Genomic DNA, 12,376 nt, shown 5'->3' with positions numbered 1-12,376 from the left:
TGGGTTCAGCCAATTTAGGTACTTGGGAAAATGAAGGGTAGGGTGGAAGGAGATCCCAGGGCATTTCCCTCCTTTTCTCTGGATGTTTAGCATCGTCTCCAGTAGTGATTCTGTTTCTTCCACACTCTTGCTCATCCTGGATGGGCCCACCAGTAAATCCTGGTCCAGATCCACAAATACCAGGTGGTCTCTGGGTCCTCCCAACCAGAGGAAAATTTACCATTAAGCTTGTAAAACTTAAACCTCAAGACGCCTCACTAACAGAAGCTCCTTCCCATAACCTGGTGAAGATCATAGCAGTGTGTGAAATTTGCAGGTGCAAAGCATTTTAACAAGACTGGGTGTCTTTCTCCTCTGATTTCCCATCACAAGTTCCTCTGATTGGGTGCAAGCAATTGCAGACCCAGTTAGGAGGAGGTGGGGCTGGGGGAGTTTTAAGACTGTGGTTAATGGATAGGGTTCACCGTCACCTCCATATATGATGAAATTCACTGGATGGGCAGGACCCGGGCTCTATCCTGATGTGATTGTTTCTCAAGGTCCCAGGCTCCCAAAGTGTGGGTGGTGTGCAAGAGAAACCTGGGCCCCAAGTTCACATGTGGAATCCCCATGTTTTATATGAAAGAAACTTGAGGGTTTCCCCAATTTATCAGACTCCCAAATGTGCACATGCTATTTCTAATAATCAGTTATGAGGCAAAATAAACTTTAAAAAATATTTTAATGAAACATTTTGTTTTGCCATACCAGAGGAAATAATATATTTTTATTCTCTCTTAAAAAAGAATAATGTCATAAAATACGTCTCAAGGAAATGTGTGATCAAAAGGCCAGCAGCCAAAAGATGTAGAACACGTGAGTGTAATGAAGGTGGGCCGGTTGGCAAATTAATAAAAAGAAGTTCTATTTTTTCTGGATTTTGTTATTTTTGTGGTATTTGCAGTTTTTGAATGTTTATAATGTGTTTTTTCTCATTCAAAAATTTATATTTGTATTTAATATTGTAGTTACATATTTATGTTCTTTTTGTAAAAAGGGCCCTGGGCTGTATTAACATCAGGTGACAAATCCTGGACCTGCTCAGGAGAGCACAGTGTCACCCCATTGCTTCTGGGGGTCACCCATTTTTCTACTGCCCCTATGGGCAGGCCTTGTAACTAATCCTTTACAACTTGTCACACTGTCAACAGACCAAAATGAGTCCTCTCCTTGGTGTGGTGATTAAACTACACCAGAAGTAGCTGTCACACAAAGCATAAATTTTATTTACAGTATGCAGAAAATAAAATGGAGACCATAGGGAATAATTTCACAAAGCTATGACTCCCCAAACAAGGAGAGTGGGTGCCTTTTATTTGGGGTAGGGGATATGCATAGAGGAAGCTTTATCTTGGGGTATGTGCAGATCTCCCTTCTTGCGTGTGGCAGCTTCTGCACATGTCTCCTTTTGCACTTGGCACCCCATCGCCATCTTGGATCTTTCTGGTTTGAGCTGGTTCTTTGGTTTGGCCATCTGACAATGTTCTGTTTCACTGTGCTGCCTTAGTTCCTGTTAGCAAGCTTAACTTCAAAATGAAGTTCTAGGTATAGAAAGTTGTTTTAAGGCCTTCCCAACTACTTTGGGGAACTACTAACTGTTGATGGGACTTTTCTTTTGTAAGCAACTAAGCAACTCTTTAAGGCTGAGTAAGTCTTTAAGCAACTTGGGGTAGGTAGCTGGTGACAGCACCTAAAGTGGTCTTGCTCCTCCCAGTTTGGATACAGTCCTCCCTGATTGATACACCTCTTCTCCTGTCCACCTTCTGCCTGGTGATCTGAGGACTAGATGGAGACCCTGGCTTGTGAAGAGCCCCCTGCAGTGCCCAGGCCAGCCTCGCTGTCTTCTGAGGGCCTGACCTCACCTTGTATGAGTTCCAGATGTGGCATCACACCCCTCTCCACGTGCTGTGGACCCAAGCTCCTGGAGGCAGAGGGTTGCATCTGTGCCCAGCACTGAGTAGGGCTCAAATGGTGGAGTGGGTAAATTGTTCTCAACAGCTGGAGGAGCCTGGTAGGCAGGGAGAGTGTTTAGGGCAGGAGGTCCTGCCACAGGGAAACCCAGTGCTGTGAGGGGGCAGGCATGGCCCCTGGAGGCAGTAGGTCTGAGGACAGCAAATCTGGAGGCAGCAGGTCTGGAGGCAGGGGTCCACGGGTCTCTGGGGAAGAAATGGAGGCTGACTGTGCAGCCATGTTCCCCAAGACCAATTTCAGAAAATAGCACCAAAAAGAGATATATTTCTCTTATGCTCCCATACTTGATAAGGAAGAAATAAAAATGGTTTTATTCTAATCATCACTACATATTATACATTTTTAGATGAGACATTGAGCGGCCTTCTACCTGCGTGGGTCTGTGATTACCGTTTCATGAAGAAAACTGCCAGTGACTTCCCTTAACCAAGTACTTAGCCATTGCGCTCTAGACAATGTGCTAACGTGCTGGGAAGCTGACAGCAGAGAGCCTCTGCCTCCCGAGAATGTGTGTTTCTAGCAACCCGCATCTCCAAGTCCCTGTCCTTTATTAATCAATCATCTTTCCATTTGGCCCTTTTCTTTGGTAAAGAAAAGGAGACAAGTGCTGGGTCTAATTTTTCAGAAGTTTCAGGTGGATATCATTAAGAAACAATTTTTCTTCTGTTTTGTCAAAATGCTGAACATGCTGCAGTAATTACTGGCATATTTAGGAATCATTAAGTTCTCCAATTATAAAAACAAATTATGAACAGAGGGTCTCCACTTGCACGATGGCTTAAATTGAGGGATTCTGCACATTTTTCACCTGGTACATTTATTAGTATTTCAGACACATTAATCCCACAGCTATCTATGAATTATATAAAATGTCATTTATTTTTAGATAGACATTGTAAGAATGATTTTTTCCCTCTGCAGAAAAGAAAGATGATTAATTCCTTTACAAAGAAAGTTTATGAGAGACATAAAAATATTTCTCTGTGGTGGGAAGTGTTTCTCCAACATTTAGTCAAATGTAGACATAATAAAACGTCCACACCATGCACAGGGCACACCATTCACATTGCGTCCTCTTGAGTTGGAGTTTGTGGCAAAACTTCAGAATAAAGAAGAGCATCACCCTCCCAAACCCCACCCTCACCCCAGGACATCCTAGCATGCTCCCTTTCCTTACAGGAAATCGTGTTGTGGTGGGGGAAGGAATTCATGCCTCACTCTACAAGCTGCCGCCTCACGATGGTGTCTGAATATTTCACGCAGAATTCAAACATAGAAAAGTTCCTTCCGGGGGAGGAAGATGGAACATGTGAAGAAGTGATTGTATCACAACTTTATTGCAAAAGTAAGACAGAAATGAGTGAAATAGAAAATTACATTCAATAGTGAAGGAAAGGAATATGGAAACATAAAATGTTGGAGCTGGAAGAGTTATTATATTTAACCTAACCCACCTATCCCATTTTACAAGTAAGGAAACTGAGGCCAAGGAAGGTAAATGACTCCACATGGTTTATAAATAGGGCAGATGTGGAGGTTCTCTCTGTCACATGTCATGGTGGTTTCTACATCTAACAACCAGATTTCAGCTGCCACAAGGCTCTCAGTCACACCCAGGGGAGCAGATTGTGTCTGTATAGTTTAGAACAGTTGGTACTTAGCAGCTATGTGACTTGATGAAAGTTTCTTAATCTCTTAGGCCTCAGTTTACCCCCGGAAGGAAGAGTCAAATTATCTGTCTCAATCACCAGTGCCTGGTAGGTCCAGAAGCATCTGTGCCTTGTAGGAGCGACTTTAGGTAAAGCAAGATAGATGGCATTACCTAAAGTCACTCCTCTAGGATCTACTGATTTCAAATCTGCATTTAAGATGTTTTATTGTGAAGGTACATGATCTGTGCATTAACAAGATGGAAGGCAGAGAAGTTAAGGAGAGAAACGGCAGAGAGGAGGGCCCCATCTGCAGGAGAACTTTTGCTTTGCCATTATTACACGATAAATGACCCACTTGGAAATTCTTGCTTGGGGTCCCAGAATTCAAATTAATTTTGACACATTGAATAATATTGGCAAAAGTGTTCAAGTTTTCTTAGTTTCAATATCCCTGATATAATACTGAGATTAAATAATTTTGGATGATTTTAGGTTGTTTCCAGAATACACTTGGCCTCTATAGAGAGCATTCTTTATTTGACATCCTTCTCCACACTGGTAGCCCTTGGCCCTGCTGAAGAATATTTTCATCCTTCTATCCTCATTCTTTTATCAAATAAATCAATGTTAAAGGAAAAAAAAGAAGTGACAGACACGTGTATCTGTGTGTGCCACACTGAATTCTCACATACTGTTTTATTTTGAAATACTGAGTGTCTTCTCTGTGCAAATCTGGCCTTTTACAAATTCAGTCCAAAATCATCATTGTTAGGCCCAAATCCTGCCATCAAGGAGGGAAGAGGGCTGCCTGCCTCATCCAGTCTGTTCTGCACAGCAGACTTGTTACTGTCTCAGCAGTCGTGATTTTGAACTTGCTGCTCTCTCCACTCACAACTCTCCTGCTCTCTCTCTCTGTGTGGCTCACTCCTGCTCCTCGCCGTGGTCTTGGCTGTAAGTCAACTTCACAGTGAGGAACACAGCCCCTCACCCTGCATCCCACTCCCTTACTGCCTTCTCCGTGGTACTAGTTGGGAGAGGCTGGGATTGCTACTCTTACAAACTGCTCTGGGTAATTTTGCACCCACAGTACATGCCTATCCTGAATCAATAGGGGCTCTGCTCTACACAGTCTAGCAGGGCCTGAGAAGGGGGTGTGTGAAGAGCCTCTTCAAACACCCTCCCAGGAATGGCATACACCACTCTGGCCATATTTTATCACAAATGAGGTGTTCACACACAGCTCCCCAGTGAGAGTAGGGGTGCAATTCTGCCGTGTGCCCACAGGAAGGGAAGTTGCAATATTTGGTGAATAGCACCAATGACCACCATGATCTGACAAATATTTTGTCTGTCTCTCCCTCATCAGGGAAGATACACTCCTCCCTTCTTTAGTTGAAGCAGCTGAAAAGGTCAACCCAGCCCCAGCCCCAAGGTCAAGGCTGAGTGTATGCGTGCAGTCTTCACATCAAGTCTGTACATGGCTGTTTTGGTCCGCCAACCTCTAAACTAAAAAGAAAAGATATCTAACCCACCCCCACATAAGCAATATATATATATATATAAGGATACAGAAGGGCAAGATAGTCACAGTCAGCTCACTGGAGCAGAAATTCTGAGACTCCACTGGGCAGATTCCAAGTGGGCTTTGTTCCCTGGGAGGAGGGGGTCTTCTGTGACTAAGCTCTGATTGTGTTCATAGGGTATGGCTCCCAAACACTCTTCTCCTCAGCTCTTGACTCCACTGACTGGGAGTTTATTCCTTTCCCATGAACTGTTTTGGCCACAGGAAAGTAGGCATTGGAGAGTAAGCCTCCTTTGGAGTCCAATCAGTTTTTCCAGACCACAACCTGCCCATTATAGACAGAAATGCAAAAGTCTATCTAGGTCTTAAATAGTCACAGACTTTTCATTCTGACTTAAAACCTAGCTAGCGTCTTACTTATTAGGTCAGTTTCATGCGTGCCTAGCCACATTCACAGATCTTTTGTCAGCACAACTCTGAGATCCACCACGTGCCTTTGCTTTTGCAAACCACTGCCTCTCCCTATCCCTTGCTTTCTCTCTCACTCACTGTTTCTTAAATTAAGTACAGGTACCTTGGCCCTCTCAGCCTTCAGTGGAAGACTCATACCTTAGTCTCTTATCCTGGAGCCATGTTTGGACAATTAAACATTTTAATCATTAATTAAAATCTGGTAACAACTTAATTCATTTAGAGGTTTTTAGCCTTTCGTCTGATTATTTCTGCAAAGCTGAGTTTCAATAGGCTTTTGACACTCAAAGAATTTCTCAATTTTATGATTTACTGATGGGGATGAGAATCATTTGCCTCCTCCAACCCCAGAAAAACCCTGCATCTGCTTTATCTTTCTTTTCTCTTTGTAATTGCTTTAAAACTGGCCAATTATCCTCTGACATAATTTCTTGTGTTAACTTACCCGCACAGTCAGTGCAGAAACCTCCGCCCAGAGAGGGCACCCACTCACTCATTAGACATGCTCTGTCTTCCACAAGTGTCAATTTTGCCAAACATTTCACCCATGCGTGACATCAGCCACCTTGCTCCCAGCCTCCAGTCTCACATTCTTGACTCCTAAGCCAACACTACCTGTTTTAGTTTTGTTTCAGCACACTTTTTTTTTGGATTATACTGATTGATTTCCTTTTTTTAATTTTATTTTTTACTGAGATATAATCGACATATAACATTATATTAGCTTAAGTGTACAACATGATGATGATTTGATATATGTATATATTGTGAAATGATCACCATAATAAGTCTAGTTAACATCCATCACCTCACATAGTTACCAGTATTTTTTCTTGTGATGAGAACTTTTAAGATCTCCTCTCTTAGCAACTTTCAAACACAGCAGTGTAAACTATAGTCACCATGCTGTGTATTAAATCCCCGGGACTTAGACATCTGACAGCTGGAAGTTTGTACTTTTTGACCGCCTTCACCCAGTTTTCCCCACCTTTACCCCCTGCCTCTGGCAATCACCAATTTATTCTCTGTATCTGTGAGTTCAGTTTGTTTCTAGATTCCACATACAAGCGTGGTTATATAGTATTTGTCTTTTTATGTCTGATTTATTTCACTTGTTTCAGTACTGAATGAAACCCATTTTTATATCTGTCAGTATGCACTAGGTTATAAGACAGGGAATAACACACACATGCACACAAACTTCTGACACTCTCCGTGCTCTAGGTTTAGAGTCTGTCACTGGGAGACATGTGCACAAGTTTTGGAAGGTGGAAAAGAGGCAGAGGCTATGACTCCCAAGAGACCAGTTGAGACAGACAGAGCAAGTGGGATTCTGGATGCTGAGATGTCACACAGCTCTGGAAGCTCCTATGGTACCTGCCCCCAGCTGCTGTCTCTCTGGCATTTGCTCCCCCCACTGCCCAAATGCTTGTGCAAGACTCAAATTTCCTGTACATAATAATTCTTCCTGTGTTGAATACTTGGGTCCCTTTTGTTTTTTCCTAGCTAGAATCCTAAGTAACACACTGACCTTATTTTTCTACTTGGTATATGTGACAATTAGGCATGCTGTGTTTTTTCACCTTAGTTCTTTGTTTAAGCTGGTCTTCCCTGACTAGAATATAAGCTCCACAGGGGCAGAGAGTTATATTGGCACAGTGGCACAGTACTGGGTCTTCAGTTGTTTGCAGGACTTGGCACAGTCCAGCAAAAAGAAGATAAATGAATGGATTAATTAATAAAAGGCAGAGTCCGGTCAGTTGAATGACCAATCCCAGGATGGTTCTTTAACTGGAAACTCAATGGAAATGATAAATATAGGATTTGTTGATAATTACTGAATTCACACTCTGCAAAAGTAATACATTTATAATATAATATAATACATAAAGGAAACTATGAAAAATATAAAAATCTCTAATAGTCAGTCTTCAGATCCTCCTTACTAAGGACCTGATGATAATCTTTTAAACTTTTATTAGGGGAAGGGCCTCTGAAGTGATCCAGTCTTGAGACTTCTTTAGGTGTAATGGTGGTATCAGTCCTGTCCTAATATCTCATGGTCACAGAAAGTCTTGCTCTGTGCTGTGAACACTGGAATGGCTTCCAATGCTGGGGCTTTGCCTCTGTATTTTGCACCCTGTCAGCCTTCTTATCGGAATCAGCCTTTGGCTTGGGTTGCTCTCAGTTCTATAGATCTGTGTTGCTGCTTTTTTCTTACTTTTCTTTTTTATTTGGGTTGTGTTGTTTGAGAAGACTCTTGAGTAAGATAACAGTTCTTATGTAAACTAATACTTATGGATCACTTGTTCTATGTCAGGCACTAAGAGTTTCTCATTTGATCATTTCCTTTCCTCTTTCTGACCCTTTATGAGGTGGGCACTACTTTTCCCCACTTTACAAATCAGAGAGTGGGGGCTGCCATGGGTCATGCCACCTGTCAAGCTTAGACTTTTGAGTGCAGAGTCTGCATCCCTGCTCTGAATCATATTGTGCCAACTCTTGACCCCTCATCATACTTTATGTGTTTATTGAAATTTAAGGTTTACAGAGCATTTTCACATATGTTATCACACTATTGACTAATAATATTGATTATCATTTGTTGAGTGTTTACCATGTTGAGCCAGGTACTATATTAAGCACTAACAGAAAGGGAAGTGGAGAGATAAGGATGTACACATGGAGGAAAACAAAGGTTTTGACAAAGAAAATGATGCATACAGAACACTCACTAATAAAATTGCTTTGCCTCTCTTTTTGCTCTGTTTCAGGAATACCAAATTGATATATTTTTTGCTCAAACCTGGACAGACAGCCGTCTTCGATTCAACAGCACAATGAAAATACTTACTCTGAATAGCAACATGGTGGGATTAATATGGATTCCAGATACAATCTTCCGCAATTCTAAAACTGCAGAGGCTCACTGGATTACCACCCCCAATCAGCTCCTCAGAATTTGGAATGATGGGAAAATCCTTTACACCTTAAGGTAAGATGCTGGTAGATCTTTGATCGCTGATGGTCTAATCTGGGGTCCTTAACTTAGATCATCATAGGGATGGAAGCCTATTTTCTTTGCTAAGTTCTATTGCTTCTCATGTTTGACATGCTACTGCATGATACCTGAAAGAGTTCTTCCTTATGCCACGTGTGTAAAAATAAAGACATACAAACAATCTGCAATGAATGTAAACTCATTCTTTAATCAGAGTCCATTTCTGCTGGAAGTGGTCTGTGGAAATTATCTTTTATATATTTAGCCTACAGGTCCACTCAGCTAGGAAAATAAAGATGTCTTGGCATACTAATTAACAAATGTAATTATAGCCAAATTTGAGACCACGAGGGGAAAAAGAGCACAGAGGGCATCTCCGAAGCATCTCTAATGGAAGTGGCAGCTACTGTGTAATGAGCCCTCCTGGGGTCTGGGCAGTACTCACAGAAGTCCAGTAAGGTAAAAGAAACTGTGTTTCAAAGAAGTGAACCATTGAACCAACCTGCCCAAAGACTCCAGTAGGAACTAGTGTTACAAGAGTTTGAGCCTGGGTTGGTGTCTCTCAAAAATCTCTCCAAAAATCTCTACTAGAGTGGTCTGAGTGTACTTGAACACAAGGCTGCAACATACCATAGCAATGCCCTGTGCCTCAGCCAGCTTTTCTGCTTGTCTCACATTAGGATCTGGACAGTACCCTTGAAGAATGGCCTTTCCATCATCCATGACCTCTTGGGAGGACTGGATGCACCTACCCCGTTCTAGCACACTCTCTCTCACTGGGTTTGCAGCACTGCGGCTCCTTTCTGTGCCTCCTGCCCTGCTCCTGATGCTGCCTCTCCTTGTTCTGCTCCTACTGCCACAAGACTTTCCCATCACTTTACTCACTTTCCACTTTCCTGCTGGCTTAGCTCATTCATTCCCACCACTTTAAAAGGCATATCTATGCTGAGGAATCCCATGTGCCTATTTCCAACCCAAACTTCCTTCCTGGACTCCAGATTCTTGGAGCCACCTGCCTGTGTGATATTGCCTCCTCAAAGTCTAAAAGGCATCTCAAATTCAGCGTGCCTCTGGGGAAGGTGACTTCTCTAGTTCCTCTGACCTATGTCCCTGCATCCTCCCGGCTCAGTGAACTCCATCACCAGCCCCTGAGTGCTCCTCCTCCCTCCTCTCTCATCCAGTATCATGAACTTCTAACTGCAGGTGATTTGAGGCCACAAAAGAGAAATCTGTAACTCATATGGTGAACAAGTATTCGTAGCATAAATAAAGGCACAGGTTAATATCAAAATAAGCAGAAGATTAGAGAATTTTAAAGTTTCAGGAAAATTATAATTTTGGCAGACTGGAAAGAACAACAGAAAAGCCACAGCAGGGAATTCTGCTGACAAGTTACAGTTAGAGAGTTGGAGTTTGTACTAGCTGTTTCCTCATCAATCTTAAAGAAATGTGAATGAGACTCTGAAGCGAAGGTGAGCCTCAACAAAACAGAGCAGAGACATGGCCGGTCCTGGGATCCTTTATAGAAACTCTGACTCCAGGGCCGTCTGCTCTGGAAAGATGCAGCCACCACCTACCTGGTCAAAATGGGAGACTTGTCCAAATATGAAATCCCCCTCCAAGTGGATTGATTTGACATTTTACCCATTTAGACGAATACACCAGTTTCAAAATGGAGGAAGGATTTAATTCAGTCAAAAAGATTGAAAACAAGGATATATAAAAGAACAGTTATTTTTGTCTCCTTTCTAACTTGGCTTTTATTTCTAGACATAGTTTGGAATTTTACTAACTTTAAATTTTCCCTGCTAATGGTAGTCAAAAGCAAAACAAAATAACACAACACAAGAGCTACAAATGGTGCCACTGAATGAATGGTGCCACCACCAAGAGTGAGTTACATGTGCTATGCCAGTGGTCATTCCCCCTACCTCCAACCACATTGTGGTAACATGGGCTCCCCCTGGCCTTGCCTGGAGATTTTGCTGGGTTGTTACTGGCTGACCTCAAGAGTGATGCTTGGCTCTCCCACAGGCTCACCATAAATGCAGAGTGCCAGCTGCAGCTACACAACTTCCCCATGGATGAACACTCTTGCCCGCTGATTTTCTCCAGCTGTGAGTACCATAAGTGGTATGAATGCTGTGTAAAGGGATGTCTAGCCTCTGCTGACTTTTGCTAAATGGTCAAACAGTCATGTGATTGATTACAGCATCACTGTAGAACCAGAGAACGCTTTTAGTATTGGACACCTGGGTTTTTTCACCTAGATTTTATTACATAGGACTCATGTTACAGAATAGGTAGCTTTGATAAAAGTGTTAGCAACTCAGCCATTCCTTATAATACTGAACGATCCCAAAATTGATGAACAGTCGACTTGCCAAAGACTCTCATTGCTAATGAGCTGTGCATATTATTTGGAAATATACACAATTAATTTGTGATATTTTTTAAAGGTGATTTGTCTTCTAAATAGAAAGATATAAATTTTTATTTAAATATACTTATATTTGTCTCATTGTGCTATAGTAGGATGTAATTTTTCACAATAGTTTATCTTCTAATATTTTACTTATGATTGATATTATAGCCAACAAGTAATCATTTACAAATTCTTAAAGACAACTAATGCTAAGTAAAAATTCATATATATAAAAGGAAATAGCAAATTTATTTGCTTATTTATAAAGTAAAGTTTTTAAGTAAAGGTCAATGTAGAAATATAGCTGTAGAATTTATGAAGGTTCATTTTCATGGCATTGCCCACACTATTCAAGTATGACTCATAAGAATTCAATTAACTTTATTGGTTTTCTATAAACTTAGTACATGCCAAGAAACCATTAAATTTTCAAAACCTAGAAAGTAGACGGCTAATGTCTGTGAATGTCTGGTAAACTTGTCTGTAGATTCATTTGGGCCTGTCGTTCTTTGTTTATTTAATTACTTTGAAAGTTAGAGAAGTGTTCAAATTGTCTGGCTCCTTGTGAATCAGTTTGGTATATACGTATATACTTTTTCCTAGTGATTTGTGCATTTCAATGTTTATTAGTCTTCCCAGTGAACCCACTGTGGTTATATTGATCCTTACAATGGTCTGATATGCTGTTAACTCAAGCATTGTGTTTATAATTTCATTGGTTATTTCTCATTATTAGACATTTCTATGTTGTTTCTTTTTGAAAATTTCTTACACAGTTTTGACAACCTGTTATTTATTCACCAAATGTTCAATGTCATCTTCTATTTGATTAAATTTCCTGAACATTCTGATATCTTTCTGGGAATAATTTGCAGAATTTGTTTCATTTTACTCAGTCTCATGGTAATTTGCTTACTTTCCTTTTCAGTAAGCCAATGTTTGGCCAGGAAACAAGTCAGTAAATTTAAAAGGACTTAAATAAGATTGCAGGATACAAAATCAATATACAAAAATCCTTTGTATTTCTATACACTGGAAATGAAAAATCTAAAAATAGAATTTACAAAGCAATTGCAATTACAATAGTATCAAAAAGAATATAATACTTAAGAATGAATTTAGCAAAAGAAGTGCAAGATCTGCACACTGAAAACCACGAAAACATTGTTAAAAGGAATGAAAGAACACCTAAAGAAATAGATGGGCATCCTGTATTCATGAACTGAAAAACTTAACATGGTCAAGATGGCAACACACTCTAAAGTGATATACAGATTCAATGCAATCCCTATCAA

General features: G+C 40.9%; 1 protein-coding gene across 1 annotated transcript in view; it reads left to right on the top strand.

Moving 5' to 3' along the window:
* Positions 1-12,376, top strand: part of GABRG3 (gamma-aminobutyric acid type A receptor subunit gamma3) — a 584,553-nt gene that overhangs the window by 330,782 nt on the left and 241,395 nt on the right. The window contains exons 4-5 of the mRNA XM_046654572.1: positions 8,430-8,650; positions 10,691-10,773. Coding sequence (XP_046510528.1) covers positions 8,430-8,650; positions 10,691-10,773 — 304 coding nt within the window. The remainder of the gene's footprint in view (positions 1-8,429; positions 8,651-10,690; positions 10,774-12,376) is intronic.

The sequence above is a fragment of the Equus quagga genome, chromosome 2, assembly GCF_021613505.1.
Source record: "Equus quagga isolate Etosha38 chromosome 2, UCLA_HA_Equagga_1.0, whole genome shotgun sequence".
In the NCBI taxonomy this organism is placed as follows: domain Eukaryota; kingdom Metazoa; phylum Chordata; class Mammalia; order Perissodactyla; family Equidae; genus Equus; species Equus quagga.
The sequence above is the reverse complement of the archived record's forward strand: the minus strand, read 5'-3'. Positions and strand labels throughout refer to the sequence as shown.